The sequence below is a fragment of the Harpia harpyja genome, chromosome 5 (genome assembly GCF_026419915.1).
Source record: "Harpia harpyja isolate bHarHar1 chromosome 5, bHarHar1 primary haplotype, whole genome shotgun sequence".
In the NCBI taxonomy this organism is placed as follows: Eukaryota; Metazoa; Chordata; class Aves; order Accipitriformes; family Accipitridae; genus Harpia; species Harpia harpyja.
This window is the reverse complement of record NC_068944.1, coordinates 18,725,365-18,742,216: the sequence shown is the minus strand read 5'-3', so window position 1 is coordinate 18,742,216 and position 16,852 is coordinate 18,725,365. Positions and strand designations below refer to the sequence as shown.

At 37.0% G+C, this 16,852-nt stretch overlaps 1 protein-coding gene across 1 annotated transcript in view; it reads left to right on the top strand.

Moving 5' to 3' along the window:
- Positions 1-11,151, top strand: part of CEP192 (centrosomal protein 192) — a 75,204-nt gene extending 64,053 nt beyond the window's left edge. Inside the window, 4 exon segments of the mRNA XM_052787531.1 lie at positions 3,559-3,680; positions 4,600-4,723; positions 5,195-5,253; positions 10,653-11,151. Coding sequence (XP_052643491.1) covers positions 3,559-3,680; positions 4,600-4,723; positions 5,195-5,253; positions 10,653-10,791 — 444 coding nt within the window. The 3' untranslated portion in view covers positions 10,792-11,151.
- The last annotated feature ends 5,701 nt before the right edge of the window (positions 11,152-16,852 follow it).

Sequence of the window (16,852 nt, the reverse complement as noted above, 5' to 3'; positions counted from 1 at the left end):
ATTTGTTTGTATCGGACACTAAGTGGATTGACTTTGGTTTTGTAAATAGATGGCAAAGTAACTGACTTTTGCTATAATATGTAACTTAATGCAACATTGGAATTTTAAAATATTCATATTGGAGATATGGATGTGTTTCTGATAGAATCTGTTTGAGTATTTTACCAGAGTAACAGTGTAGGTGGGCATGATTTTGAGATTTGTACATGGGAGCAATTGGATTTGAGTGCTCCTTTTGCTCCCCTGTTGTCCCTCAGCTCTAACTTTCTGGTGAGGCTTGGAAGGACGGGTTTGGGAATTAGAACTAGTTTTCTGTGCTCTCCCTCCTTGCCTTGCTTTTAATTCCTACCTCACCATCCATACAAGAGGAGTCTACATAGGACAGAGAATCTATTACTATTAGGAAGAATTAATTCTAATGATTACTTAAATGAGCTGAATGTGAAGAGCTTTGTACATTCAGTATTGCGTGATTGCTATATAAGCTTTGCTGTCCTCTCCGGAGAGTTTGACTTGATTTTTCTAAGAAGCCCAAATAAAGATTTGGGATCTTTCTTTAGAGTATCGAGCCTGTTTCAGTAGTAGGAACCTTACTTACCCTTCTTGCTGGGGTAGCTTACCTTTTATTTTATAGGGTCTTTGTTTTTCCCAGTAGTTAACTGTGTTGAAAGGGGGACTTATTGAAAAAGAATATGTTAAATAACTTCTAATTTTGGGATGAAGAATTGGACCTGTATAATGTTTCATTTGGGAGGGTTTTTTATTCAGCTTTCATCTAATTCTTGAACACAATTTTCCTTAAAATGAGGAAAACGTCTATGTCATTTGTCTGTTTAAAGCTAGTTGAAATTGAGAGAAGATGCATTCTTTATCAGAAATCTAGAGTTTTGAAGAATTCTTTTCTTAAAAAGTGACTAGTTGTCAGAGTTGTGTAAATCTTTGAGCAGCACAAGTTGATATTAATGTTTTTGAATTACCGTGTCAGATTTGTTCTTGATTTTTTTTCAAAGCTGTTAACGATTAGATCTTTTCAACATCTCTTTGTGCATATGGGAAAAATTTTGTAGAAAATACTTGAAATGTGTCATGATCATTTTGAAAAAGAGTTGGAAGGGAAATGGTTTATCAGCTAGGTAAGGAACTATACATCTGTTTGGAAAAGGGATCAACAGAGAACCTTTACTTAGATTGTTGCAGCTTTTTAATCAGATCCACTTTTAGTCAAGAAGACAAGTCAATTATCATCTGTTATGTCCTAGTGATCAAGACTTTAGACTGTGTTACTGCAACATTGAAAAGGACTCAGATCCTGCTGGGTTTGCTGAGGCAGAGGGCTACAGCTCTGGTTAATGTGACTTTTGATAGAATGAAGTGGGAAGACTGACTGACTGTCATTCAGAGTGACTGAGTAGTATTTATTTATAGCACCACTTCAAAAGAAATGAAAAATTTGGAAGAGCTCAGGAAAGAACTGAAAGAACAAGGTGAAGTTAGGAAAATCAGTGGCACTTACCACTTCCATTTTTTTTTTCCTGAAAAACTAATTAACTGTGACTTTGATTATGCTCTGCACATGTTTGCAGTCCCTACCACTGGAAACCATAGTCAGGAGCTCAGAAGATCATGTCTCCAAAACTGATCCTAGAGGCAAAGGAAGGGGGGATTCTATATCTGCTTTGCAGCCCCAACTTCTCAATACTGGCTAAACTCACTTTTTTTTCTTTTCCTGAGAAACATTTGTTAGGCTGCTATCAGGTATTGCTCTAAGATCCTTGAGCTAAGAATGGGTATCACCATTGTGCACAGAAGTCTTGGATTGGTATTTTGGTCTAATTGTTGGTCCCTTCTGGGTGAAACAGGGAACTAGCAAAAACTTGCCAGAAGGCTGAGGCAGCACCTGTGTTCTGATTGTTCCTTTAGCACATAGAAAGTTGAGGTCTTCATAACGAACCTCTGGTGTTGTTTGAAGATACTACAAATGTTAAGTGTGTACCATTCTTTAGTTCACATGGTTTATGTACTTCAGCTGTGTTAACTATGTAACTTTTTAATGTATCATTTTGCAGCAAACTGAGCTGAATTTACTTAACACAAAACATACTGCTAACTAAGAGTTGTGGTTTGATTACTATATCAGTGTTACAAAGCTTCATCTTCTTTGGGTATCCCAGAAGCGAGAGGAAGAAAAATCTTTTTAATCTCTGTGAGCAAAATAATTTTAAAGCTAAACAAATTTCTGTGCTCCTGAGGTGGCTTTGGGACAACAGCACTCAGTTGTAACCATTGGACTGTGTTAACATACTGCTTTCATTTGAAACAGGAAAAGGCAGTATGGGCTATAATAAAGCGTGCAGTACTTCAAGATGCCCTTATAAAGACTGGGGGAACTTCTGATTGTTTTCCATAATGTGCCTTATTCTAATGCAGTAAACTTGCTTTATTGATAAATTAGAATTTGAATGATAACACTGAAGCATGACACCCATCATTTTTCACTACATGGAAAATTAAAAGCTCTTGAAACAAGACACTTGTACAAATCCTTTCTTGTCTTTATGTATTGGGTTCTACTGTGGTTCATGGGTTATCTGAAACTGAAAAATATTCTTTAAAATTAAGATTATATTTTTTTGGCTGCTGCTCTTTCTGGCAGACTGATTAGCAGCTCTTTCAGTAGAAGAAATGAATGTCTGAAAGACATGTTTGTCATAGCAGCTCTGCTGAAGATGAATCTATTTTTTTAATCTTTTCTGTGTAAGGGAATCAACTGCTTGTCTAAAACATCAGCACTGTTTCAAAAATTGAGATAATGTTGTACGACCATAAGCGTAGGAGGTTCTTTTGGTTCTTTAACTTTGTTCAAGATGTTGTGACCCAAGGGACTCCAAACAGTGTCTAGCTAGGTGTGTTAAACAATGCAGAATTTGAACTTGGCTATTTGGCAAAGTATTCCCTTAGGGTGATCTGGTCTCCTTGTGTTAGAATACGCTGAATAGGGGTCCTGATGATGGTAAATATTTTGGCCTAATTTGTGAATGTAACAATTACCATCTAATGCATTATCAGATTCTCTCTCTCTCTGGAGAGACCTTTCTTTGAGAAGGATGTGTTGTTCATAATACAAAATTACTACAAAGTTTTTTGCTGTTCTGAGAATTCAAACTATAATGATGACTTATACTTTCCTTCTTTCTGAGCAGCTGTTTAGCCAACTTTGCTGTTCTTGAGGCATATGGGCAGAATATCTGCAGAGGAATTTTTTTTGTTTTGGCTTTTAGTAAAATCTTCGTTGCTAGCAGCCTTCTCGAGATTCCACCTGCAGTGCTAGTTTGTTGTGAACTGGCTTGTAACAAATTAAGTATTCATAAGACACAGAAGCCTGTTAAAGTATTCGTCCTAAATCATTGCTTCTGTCTCAATGATCCAGACTCTATTGTTCCTGAAAGATTATACTTTTTATTTAAAGTCTTGGATTGGGTAAGGGAAATGACTTACATGTTTGAATACTTAAATACTTTTGAATGCAAAGTTTAAGGGCTTCTCTATTTTTGCCAATAGGGTAGTAAAACAGAAAATGAAACTTCCATTGTGAAAGGTTCTGCAAGTGCCCTCACAAAAACTGAGCTTCCAGTCATACCAGAAATGAAGGTTTACTCTGAAGCACGTACAATTAAAGCAGGGTATGTATGGACAAAACTTGAAAGGAGAGAGTCTGCAACTGGGTAAAAGGCGGGGGGAAAAACCCAAACCAACCTGACAACCAAAACCTTTTTTACCATTAGGACAGCTGTGTGGTAGAACAGGCTGTGCAGAGAGGCTGTGCAGTCTCTGTCCTTCAAGGTTTTCGGGATCTGACGGGACAAAGCCCTGAGCAGGCTGGTCTGACCTCACAGCTGACCCTGATTGGAGCAAGGGTTTGAGCTAGAGACTTCCTGAGTCTCTTCTGACCTGAATTATTCTATGATTCTACGTTAAAGAGTAAACAGCAGCAAAAAACAGACTTGCCAAACCTCTTAATGGCTTTGTATTGCTTAATCTCCCATGCTTTTTCTTTTCGGTTGGGTTTCTAAGTTGCCTAACCGTGATTTGCTGTTGTAAATGGACTGGTATCAGCAGTAGAATCTTGTGTATACTTTTTGTGTACTCCCCTTTTGGGGACTACATAGAACTGTAAAGTTCTGAGAATACCACTGTACTGCGTGTCTTAACCTTGCTGTTCTTCAGTCTTAAGTTAATTGCCAGTTCTTTTCCTATGGGATGATGTGAATATGGCAGGGGAGTAAAATGTTTTGTTTAAACATGGCATCTCTGAGAAGAGTCTGGTTCTTTAGTAAAGCATATGGGGGAAAAATTCAGACTGTGAAAGTGCATATAAGTAAATGTACATATATTTATGCCATGGTGATGCTTTCATTATTCTTTCTGGCTAAAATGTAATGCCTGTAAGACTTAAGGTGAGAGAGTTGATGCTTTCAGGATCTTCCCATTTTTCCTGATTTAGTCTCAGAAAATACACCTGTTATCTTGAAGTATGCAATCAATATATCTAGACCATATAAGTAGGAAGTCTTAATATCTTAAATCCCTTTTTCAAATTAGGCAAAATGAGATAATTCGAGGGATATATGCCCCAGAAGACCTGTACACTTTTCCTCCGACTAGAGTTGGGGAATCATGCACATTAAAGGTCAACTTGCGGAATAATTCCTTTACAACACACTTGGTAAGTTTGTCAGACTTTATTTTAAATAGATTTTCCTAAGTCCTTCCAACAGTTCAACTGCACTGTTTTTTTTACTCTTGACAGAAGACTGCAATAGTACAAGTCTTAGTTTGTTAGTTTCAAAACTCAGTATTATATCTGAAGAATTTTGCTCTCCTGTAATTTTTCTTTCTTTTGTCTGACTGAATCACTGAGTGTATTTGTAATATATTTGCAACTGAAAAAATAATAATTATAGTTTGCATAGATTTGTTATTATCCTGATTAACTTATTTTACTTTTAAACTTCATTAAAATATTGAGATATGAATTTTTCTTACTATGCACAAATGTGAACATGCTTTATTTTTAAACCCTGGGTCTGTGTAAAGCTGTATTTGTAAGTGATGTGATTTATCTTAAGTGTGTCATAAGTTGGATATGATAGGCTTAGATATAGTGCGCTTTTAAGCATTTTGTGTTAAATTACAGCTGAAATTTGTAAGTCCCGGAGAGCCTTTCTACATCAAGCACTCGAAATACTCTCTAAGGTGGGTAATGCATATGCTAACATTCTCTCCCAACAAAAAAATTAAACAACTGATTCAGTAAGATAAATATCTTCTCTATATCTGCAGTGCTAAAATGTAGATATAGATATCCAACATTCTGGCTGTCTAGGTAAAGGGTTTTGGTTGGGGGGTCGGGGTGAGGGGGGGGGGTTTTGTGGTTTTGGGGGTTTTTTTGCTAAGCTGTACTGTGTAATCTTGGTTAGAAGCAGAATGAGCCCACACAGTTATTTCTGCATCTGCCAATTTCTTTCCTGCAAATTGTTTCTAACAGTGCTGTTGCTTTTAATACTAAGCCTAATGCTTCATTTAACCATTTGGCATGCTGTGCACAATCAAGTCATTCCTTCCATTTATGCTTTCTGCACAACAGACCAAGCAAATTGCTTTCATCATGCTTCTGATTTGACAAACCTGCAGAGCTGCATCAAAGATTCTCTGCAAATACAAGGTTTGAGCATCTAGTGGAATTGCCTGGTCATACCAAGTATTTCAGCATATTACCTGCATAAAAGGAATTTTCAAGTTGGTGGTAACAGTCCCTCAAAATAAACCCAGTCATCTTTGGAGTTCATTACAACAAGTGTTTGACAGTCCTATTAGTCATCTCTTCAAGAAGTATAGCATCTCACGCGCTCATCTGTAACAGTGGGATTGTCAGGAAGACAGAAATGCAACCATTTCATTAAAAGTCATACAGCATGTGTTCTCAGTGTTCGAACAGGTCCCGGTTTTAAAGACGGGGAAGCTAAGGGTGTACAGAACAGAAATTGTGAGCAAAATCGTAAATGGAACTAGATACTCTGGCTCCAAATCTAGTTTGGGGTCTGCCAATGGTACTTGGTATTTATTATAAAGACAGGGCTGTGGTGGTGTTAGCTGCAGGTATTCGAAGTATTCTTAAGGCCACTTTTCAGTGCAAAGTGTTATAACTCCACTTAGGTATGTGTTCCAGTGTTGCTATTTAACTGGCATCTTTTTATTAAATATGTCACATCAGATGGCACAGAAGGGTTTTTTTAATGGAGGGAGTAACCAAGATAAAATCTATCCAAATAAAGACCACTAGCTAGGTCTGTCTGAGGCTGTATAGCTGCAGACAAAGGACAGGATGACTTGATTGTCCCCAGAAAAAAAAGATGAGTAACTTCACTGGAAGACACTCAGACATTTCAAAAATATTCTTGAGGAATGCTGTAAAAGCTATTTGGTGTATTTTCTGCGAGATGATAAACTCCTGTTGCTTTCAGCCAAAGTAGACTTAAGTTTAAAATTCAGTCTACCATTTCTAAAGGTTATCAACTAAATATACTGCACCTTCCAATAATGTTCCACAGTGTTTTTTTCTAGTAAGTTTGGCTGTGATTTTTCCAGTTGTAAATATTGGCCTTTCCTAGCTTTTTTAAAATTCATTTGTCTGAAGTCAACATAGCTCTCTGAAGAAGTTCTCCCATTTAAGAGCATAAAGCACAGAAGAATTACTTGACTTGGATAGATGCCTTTAAAGAAGTGTTAAAAGAACTTCTTTAAATGGCTTTTATTTGAGAACAGCATCAAGGAGGATTTCAAGAAAGCCGATGTTAACTATTTCCATCTGAACTAGGTTAACCGGATGTCTTACAAAGTAGTGTTCAAAAGTAATTGGATAAGAAAAATGTTTGCAGGATCTTGTATCTTGGAATATTAGTCTGTAAATAAGAGTGTAAAAATAGAAAGTAACACCTACCTATATTTTTGAATCAGAAAAGTGTCATGTAATAAACATGGTCTGTTGCATGCTCTTCATTTTGAGGGCCAAATTTGAAAGCAATCCTGTGTAATCAAGCTTTAAATCTGGATAGTGGAATTGTGAGTTTGTATTTGTATTTAATATCAAGAGTCTGACCTTCAGAAGTTGGTATAGTGGCTTGCCAGTTCTTGTTCAAATGGTTATGTCAGCACAAGTACTAATATGTAGCACTGTTGGTTCCTTCACCACAGTTTGCTCAGTTGAAAATAGTAGTGGGCTTTATCCAAATACAGTATCTTGCAACCAAAACTGTAGCCAAAAAGAAAAAAAAAATTTTAATAATCTTCAAGTATGTTAAAGTGCATATTATGTTTTTTTTTAACCACGGAGATGTCATTTAGCTAATATTACAAGTCCTGCAAAGAATGGGTGGGAAGGAATTCTGTCTGGAATTCACATTCAAAAGAGGAGTTCCATTTGTTGACAGAGTAGAATTTCTTTTTTTTACTGCAAAGAGAGTACCTTTAACAAGATGACTCTTAAGTGATGTAAACATGTGGATGAAATATTAAACATGTGACTTTTTAAAATGTTTGGCTAAGTTCTGTTTCTGGAAGGACTACCAGGTTATGCCTTTGAAAACTAAGGCGTTTCTATTGTATTGCCCTCAGAAGCCATCTGAAATAAGTTGATTACAGGGTAGTATGTATTTCAGATATTACTGAAAGGTAAAACTGTTTTTTGCTTGACTAATTATTTTTGTTTCCAGTAGCCACCATTTTGGGTGTTGGGAAATCACTATTCATTGACAATAGATCTGGTTACTATGGCTTAGATGCAGCTGACCCATACTGTTCCTTTTAAACTTACCTATTGCTGCTGTGGTGTTTAGAGGACTACTGTATTAGTTTGTCTATGAAGTATGCTTCAGACATACCTTACTTCTCAGAAATACCACTTGCAACTGATGCAACAATCTGTAAAGGCCATAGAGTATTCATAGACTAGTTTCGTGGCCGGAATAGTGAAAAGTTTGAAGTAAAACTCTTTAAGAGAAAAACAGTTAATTGCAGGGGAATTCTGGTTGTCCTGACACTATTCTTCTTAACTAGGTTTTGGCTACTGTACTTGAGAAAAATCCTCCAGGTTGCTTCATTTCTAAGAACATTTGTGCTATGTAGTAGCCCAAAGAGCTGTTGTAGCTGGAGTCTGAACTTTCCCATTTTGTTAGTTGAAGAAAATGAAAATCGCATCTTTCCCTTTGGATTAGGAAGCATGAGAATTCAACTGTGTTGAGCCTTATCCCAATTGTGAGAAATCAACTGACTGCTACAAAACAAACTCTAAGTAATGTCATAGAATCATAGAACGGTTTGGGTTGGAAGGGACTTGAAAGATCATCTAGTTCCAACCCCCCTGCCAGGGGCAGGGACACCTTCCACTAGGCCAGGTTGCTCAAAGCCCCATCCAACCTGGCCTTGAACACTTCCAGGGATGGGGCATCCACAGCCTCTCTGGGCAGCCTGGTCCAGTGCCTCACCACCCTCACAGTGAAGAACTTCTTCCTTACATCTAATCTAAATCTACTTTCTTTCAGGTTAAAGCCATTACCCCTTGTCCTATCACTACATGCCCTTGTAAAAAATCCCTCTCCAGCTTTCTTGTAGGCCCCCTTTAGGTACTGGAAGGCTGCTATCAGGTCTCCCCAGAGCCTTCTCTTCTCCAGACTGAACATTCCCAACTCTCTCAGCCTGTCTTTGTAGGAGAGGTGCTGACTAATTCTGCTTTTAGAGAAGAATGATAATGTGTATAGCACCAATTAAATGGACACCTGAATTTAGAGGTCAAATGGAATTGAATATAGCTGTCATATGCTAAGAAACTGCGCTCTGCCTTACTATCACTGAGGTCATATAGTACCTATTCTGGAAATTAATATTTGACAGCCAGATGTGGCCATCTCTTTAAAAGAGCAATACATAACTTACTGATAAGTTTTTGATAGCATAAGTTTGAGTTTGGTTATATTGTTCTTTTTGAGTAAGCATTAGGATATGTAAGGAAGCATAAATATATTATTTTGGAGATGATACAGACTTGTGCATCCCTCCTGACTTTCTACTGAATTTACTTTTATTTTTGTAAATTCTCAGGCAGCCTGGTTGTATGCAGCTTCAGACTTTATTCTTACTAAAACTTGTGTTTTCTAATACAATGCATCTGTTAGAGATTAGTCGTACTGATGTTCTTAATTTATAAAATGGATAAAAAAATGGATCTTTTAAAAAATAAAACTGAGTAAATATCCCATATATTATAGGTGGATAAAGAGACAGAGCATGCCAGGTTTATTATACAACACATGGCAATCAAGTATGAGACGTGAAACCCTGATCTGGCTGTACTCGTTTTCTGTATCGTTGATTGTAGTTCAGTACAACATAATTAGTGCTTTGGTTTTGTATTAACCCAATTAAAAACAAAATACAGTAGCATACCAGTCTTTATTCTGAAAGTCTGTACTCCTAAGTTACTTGATTGACCAGGATCTGTTTTAAAAAAAAAAAAAAAAATAGTGTGAAAAAAATCAAAATACATTTGTTAGTGTGACTGTTCTAGCACTAAGGATGATACTAAACAAATGAGGCTCGAGTCAGTCTTATATGCAAGACCAATATTATGATTTCCAGTTGTAGGAGAAGGGTAAGAGCACAGACTGATTATGCTAGGTTGGATTAGTGTAGGGGAAAGGAATATGAAGAGGTAGGAACAAAATAAGAAAAAGTAGGGAAAATAAGCACGTTCCAGAGGACGTTGGATAACGCTAAGTACTGTGGAGGGGAGGAAACAGAAGCTACAATAAAAGAAAACAAAGCTGTCTTTTCTTTCTTTGTCTTACTAAGTGATGCTGTTCATTTTTGCTTCTTCTAATATGTGCCTGTTACTGTTACCTGTCTGTTAGAGCTGGGTATTTCCATTGGATGCCATGGAATCCAATAGGCTGCCACTCAGCATTTCCAGCTTGTTGCTCACGTAGCTTATATTTTTAAAACACTCACTCTAGGCTTTTGACAATTAAGACAGCCACGCATTACATCTGGTATGTTTTTATGCAATCTGAATAGAAGAGGAATTATATAACCTAAAAAGGTGTAATGTAAAATCATTAAAACACTGCTTGAGGATGGGCATATCGACTTGCAATGATTCAGCAAAATATTTTGTAATGTGGAGGCAATTAGAAGTAATTGAAATTATTTTACTAGCTTCAAACTGGTAGAATTTCAAAAATGATTGGAAATTTTAGTGTACTTGTCACATGACTTCTGAAGGGAAGAAATGTAGTAACTTTTGGTCTAAATATAGTTTATGCGCTGTCAATATTATTGCAAAGAGGCAGGCCAAACTTATCTAGGTAAACTAGCAGCAATAAAGTATTGTAGCACTTTGTATGATCAGTAGGAAAGAATGACCTTTACAATCCAAGTCCCTCAGAAGAATAATAGATAATCAAATCTATAAAAATAAACTTGATCTAGTGTACGTCCAATACACTATTTTGGTGAAAATCAAAACTAGACAAGAATGTCTCTATCTGATAGGATTTACTTGTTTATTAACAATGAGTCTGCACATAATTGCCTTTTTACAGATCCCATCATTACATCAATGTGCCAGTCCAGTTCAAGCCAAAGGCAGAAGGAAAATTTGAAGGTCTCTTCGTTGTGCTGACAACCAAATATGGCTCAGTTAATATTCGGCTATGTGGTAAAGCTATTGCGAAAAACTAGTCAGAACAGTTTTATAACTGTTTATAATAATTTATAACAGTTTATGCCATTCAAAATATTCAAAGATTTGCTACTACTTTTCCATACTAACATCCTACTTGTTTTGCCCTGTGATGCTGCTTTGATGGAAGGTCTTCTGTAAGATGAATTGTGGTGCTTGTTTTACAAATCTGTTTTCACAGTAAAAACACTGAGAAATAACATTGTATGTTTTAAAGTTATCATGTTCTAATTTATGTTTCTGCACTTTTGTTGAAAAGGGAAGTTTTCTATTTTTGCATTTATTAGGCATAGCTAGATACTGATATATTATATTTTAAGCATTGTAAATACAGAAATAAAATCTATGTGTTAACAGTTGATTCTACCTGATTTCTGTCTTTGGTTAGAGGATTCCTTGCTGTAGGTAAGAGGTCAAGCTGCCTACTCTTGGGCAATGCGAATTTGGGGGGTGGGATTTGGGGAGCAGGGGGAGGGATTGCAGTACAGAAGCTGACCTGTTAATATTATGTCTCCATCTGGTAAAGCTGGGACCAGATCCATGATTTGACAATCAGCCCCTAACTTTTTACACAGTTCAGTGGCAGGCATAAGCATTGTTTTTAACTCTAACAATGTCAAACAGTGTGAATTAAACACGAACAACACTACCTTCAGCCCTCCAGAATGATTCATCTAACCCAGTATTCTGTCTCAAACAGTGGTGAAAAGATGTTGCTTTGAGAGGTGACATAAGCCTGGCTGCTGCCTTTGGTTCACTTTGCTTGCATTTCCTCAGTATCTGCAGTCATTGGATTAGGGATGGGTGGTAGATTCCCACCTATCCCCTTTTTTTTCCATTCATGGACCTGTTTGTGAATTTATCTGTTCACCCTTTTGACACCTTGTTTCCACAAGTTCATGTGGCAGCAAACTCTAAAAGTTTGCTGTTGTGCTCTTTTAGCACACAAAACTTTTGTGCAACTGGCTTCTTTCCAATTTTTTTGAGTACTTTCCAGTTCTTATTGTAGGATTCAGTGAACAACAGTTCCACAATCAGCTTACCCATTGTTACTGTGTCTTTGTACCCTTTGGTTCTGTCTGCTATTTTATTTCTGTAGCAGGGAGCTGTATGTCTGATGTTGCCTTAAGCTAGAAATGTAGCTTTTTGACAGCATAGTTCTGTCATAGCATATGTACATTATTCCTTTCTTCAGGTTGGTAGAACTGTGAGTGAAATTCCTTTCAATATGAGATTGATTAACTGCATTTTCAAAAAACTGGGAGGAAAAACCTGAAGTACCCAGTGCATTGCCTTTGATACATGCCACCAGTATTATATTGAAGTATACTAAAGCTGCTGTTTCTTCATAAAACCTCGTTTCTCAGCAGTCTGAAAACCAGGAAGGGAAGATTTACTAAAAGAAATTAAACTTGACATCAGAAGACTTGCCACTTCCTTATTCTCCCATCAACACGTAAGCTCCTGTCTGCTAGATACTGTAACTGTGTTCCTCTTGCCCTCTCTCTGCCAGATGTTGCTTGCACGTTTCCCTGGTTGATGTGATGCCTGTGTACTTCTGAATACAGAATTGGAGTGGAGGGAATCTTCTGCCTCCTACCTTACCTCAACAGGCTTGGATGCTTCATTTGAGAAAGACATTAGTGTCCAAAAGCCTATGTTGGTTCAGTTTTAGAAGCACAATCAGAAGTCTCTTCCAGAGCTGGAAAAAAGACCAAGCTCAATGTTACTGTCTTCAAAGCCTTTGCATTTCCTAGTTGAGTATCTTCCAGCTGCCCTCTGTTCTGAAGTTGCCCTTGCCCCTTGCTAGTCTAGAATAAACCTTGTGAGATGCAGGTAGTATGGTCTTCAGGTCATTAGCTCCAACTGTTCTACGGATTCTCTTCTGTTGTTTCGTGTTATATGTTAATGTAGCTAAATCTTTACTTATTGAAGAGAAGGCTTGTGGTTTGTTGTTCATGGAAGTCATGTTCACCGTACATTTACTACTCTAGCAGCTGTTCTTGACCATGCACTTAAACCTGACATTTTAATAAGCTCTGCAGTTTAGTCTTACATGCTCAACTTGATGGTAGTTGTTTCTGAACCAGTTTCTGGAGGGATTGATTAACCATTATCTCTTTCTCAAGGACCTTCGTTTCTCAGTAGAAACTGTCTTTAGATGGCTCTCTGTTAATAACCAACTGGATCACTGAGGAGGAAGTATCCCTATCTGTTAATAAGAGCTATGTGATTTTGTACCTTTCACTATCCATTGGGCCATTTTTAGTAGTTGTTTCCACAAGGTTAGATGACAGTCCCTCCTGTGGTAGGAGTCTTCATAATGCTGGTTTCCATAAGGATAAACTAACTCTTTGAACACATCCAAAATTTTTGTCAGAGATTGATTGTGATTTTCAATTTATTCCAGATTATTTTACCTCTAAATTTCAATCTTGTAGAATTAAAGCTTCATTACTTCGATGCTGGACCAGCCTCTGTTTATTCTTTATTAATAAGACAAGCCTCTTTAAAAAGATGCCTTGTTTCTCTCTGTGCCTAAGGAGTTAAAACAGCTGTCAGTATTGTCACAGAGAATTTCCCCGTAAGTAGTGGTCTTTGTAAAAGAGTGCCTTTGAATTGCAATAAGAAACCCCAATTTGGATAATTGTTTATTTGTTCTAAATTCAGAATTGTTGTTGCGTGCTGGTCCTGTGGTAGGCCTGCTGTCTGGGAGTCTGCTCACACTGGGAGGAATGGTTATGCATTCTTTCCTACGTTGCCACCTGGATTGGACATAAGGGAGGAAAAGGGCGCAGAATGTGCTGCTGTGGATACTCTGCTGAACTGTGCTTGCATGTGTGTGTGTATAAGCGTGCAAATATATATAAGGGAGAAACACATTTTGAAGAACGAGTATGCGCAAATGACCTGCCCTCATCATCCAAGGGACTCCTGGTTTGCAGGTGATGCTAAATATTTTGGCATCTATTTGCACCCATTTTGATTGATTCTCCTCTAATAACAATGACTCTCTTTGCCGTGTGAAGAGGAAGTTACAGGCTGGTAACTCCATGACCAGACTCTGTGCTGGAGAACATCCCTAGAGCACTTGTCCCAGCAGTTGTTTGGGTGTGTGAATTATATTGCTATACTTGCATTCATAAGATAAGTCAAAGTGATTCCAGGTGATGTAAGAAGGATAGGTAATCTTCTAATATTTTAGCTGTTCTACTCCTTAGGCTCTTGTTTTGTAAATGTTTAGCAGAAGTTTCTATTAGTACTACATGACATGTAATTAACCTACTTGCTGAAGAATAAATTGTGCATGACTTTTTTCTTTTTTCTTTTTTTTTTCTTCCCCCCCCAGTTTAAGTGCTCCCATACTACTTTGGTATGGTTACAACAGTCATTGGTTGTGTTGGCAATAATTATTATCTCTAGACATGGACCTTGTCATATATGGGTAAAGCAAATTATCTCTAGGAAAAGATATGCTCTAGTGTGTGCAATAGAAACTTGAAGATGGATTTTTTTTTTTTTTTTTTTTTTTGTGAGGCATTGAAGGCGAGGAAGAGGAAAGGAGTACTTCAGTGGAAGCCCAAGTCTGATAGCTGATTTGTCAGTTCTGGGTAAAGTTTTCTTCCTCAGTAATGAAGGTGCAAGAGCTGGAGCATAGCCAATGTATTTTTACTTGCAAAGTGAGAACATCAGTGGGACTTCAAAAGTCTCGAGGAAGTCACTTCAAACTGCTTCCATTCCTAGTCCATAAAAGGAGACTTGCTTCCTTTCCCCGTGGTTGCTCCATCTACGAAGTAAACTTTGTAGTCGTGATGATCTTGCTTTGAGTTGTCCAGTGCTTACTATGAAGGAGCCCTGATCTCTGTCTCTACATCTTTTAGGGATACAGAAAAATAGAACAGTTTTGACCAATTCTCAAAGACTGCAGATTTGACTAAGAGTTTAAACCATGATGCTTTTGGTAAAAGAATCAGAATTAGTTTTGGGTATAATTCTTCGCTCATTTTGGTCATTGTCAATTTTGAAAGTTTTTTCAATTTTCTCCTGTTGTTGGATGCAATCCTTTGTCTCACACTGGGAAGATTGGCTCAAACATCCCAAGCAGGCAAACTCAAAACCAAAACAAACCCCCAACAATATCTCTTTAATTATAGTAATCTTACTTGTTGGTTTTAAGACCAGTCAGAGAAAAAATTCAGAAATTCTTTAAAAAAATTCATTCAGTATCTAACACTGAGGATGTCTTTGTACCTGCTCGACCTAATTGGGATATTAGTAATCATAATTATTCAACAGCTTTGTAAAAGTTTTCACATCATTGACTACAAATGGAGTTATAATACATTCTGTACACGTGCTTCAGTGTGTTTTGGAGATTGTTGCCCTGGCATCTGAAACTAATTAGTGTTCAGAAAACCTAGTAAAGGTGCATATCAAGGCCTGGTTGTCTAGAAATTATTTTGAACATATAAAAGGTTAAAATGGTAAAGAGAATTTTGTGAGGGTTTTTTGGTGTATAAAGTAAGTTACTGAGGGCAGTGGTGGCTTTTTGAAGTAGAGTATTAAAGACTCTTGGGCATTTCTGTGGTAGGAATGCCTGTTAGGTGAAATGCTGCTACATTCTTGCTCCTATGATTTGTGGAGGAGTTGGGGGGCTACAGGGCTATCACAGTTGACTATGAGGTTAGTAGGTAATGTATCTTACATACATGAAGTATGTTAGCTTTCTATATTGTAGCATCTTTGGGAATGAGAAAAGGCATTGTGGGAACAAAGGTCCTTGGAAGCTAATGAAAGAGTGGGCATTTGATATAAGACCAGTTGTCCCTGGGACTAGTAATTGAATATTCTGACTTTTATTCATAGCTGTCTTGTTCTAACTTTTTTTCCCCCCAAAACTAGATAATAGAAGTTCATGCTTTACTGCTTTCATTGTATGGCTTAGATGAAGAGTATACATGTCTTATAATCAGTAAGATAGACATGAAGTATTTGTGTGAAGAATCCACCTCTTTGCAGTGATGCCTCATATTCAGTAAGAAAGATGACTGTTAATAATTTAAGTGGCAATGTTTGCATCATACCAATTTTCTCACCAAATTTACCAGTTAAGTAGAATATTAATTCTAGCTCCCATTTGAAAATTTGAGTTGGCATTAACAGTAGATTTTTGTTAACTTAATTAATTTTTTTTCTTTACAACCCTGCATTAGTTCACTGATACATGATGTAACATGGAATCTGCGTTACAGGTTCCTAGGTAGTGGTAACTTAAAGTACAGAATAAACAAGTATTGCAAGCTGGAACGTGACGGATTAAAAAGAGAGTTTTCTTTAAACATTTTATTCATTTACTTAAACTGGTTCTTAAACCATTTCAAAATTAATGTAAAGTTGTGCTGAATCTATAGTAACAGCATGAACACCTTACTCGCAGCATAAGAAAGTTAAGATAGAAAATGAACAATTCAGCTTTCAATAACATACTGTTTGACCACAAAGCTTTCCTGAGCATATCCTTCAAGCTCGTGTGTTTTATTTTTGCTGTATGATTGTCTGAGGAAACTCTTAAATGAGCAGGTTTTAGATGTAGAATCGGATGTAAAGCACTTGGATTAATTTTCTGTAAATATTATCTGATCATCTCTGAAAACTGGATGCCAAAGTGGTATTTTGGCACTAGACATTCCAATTTGAAAATGTTAGTTTGATTTCTGCCCTTTCTCTCTGATTCTGGGAATGTGTAATTTCTGAAGCTGCTCAAGAGCTCAGAATGATGCAACTAAATTGTTCTGAATATTCAGTATATTTGGAAAAATCTGCTTCATCCCTATTCCCAAAATTCTCATCCTTTTTTTTTAATGGGGGAAAAAAAAAGAAGTTAGTGCTGACAAGATGAAGCTTTTAATGTAGAAATGCCACTTGAAAACCTGGAATTTTTTAGGTATAAGATGCTTTGTGAAGCACTCTATGTTAATATTTTTCCTCATTAGTGTATTAATTACTGCTATTGTGTTAGCCAATTATTTGTAATACTACTTCATGTCTTTATAGCTCAAA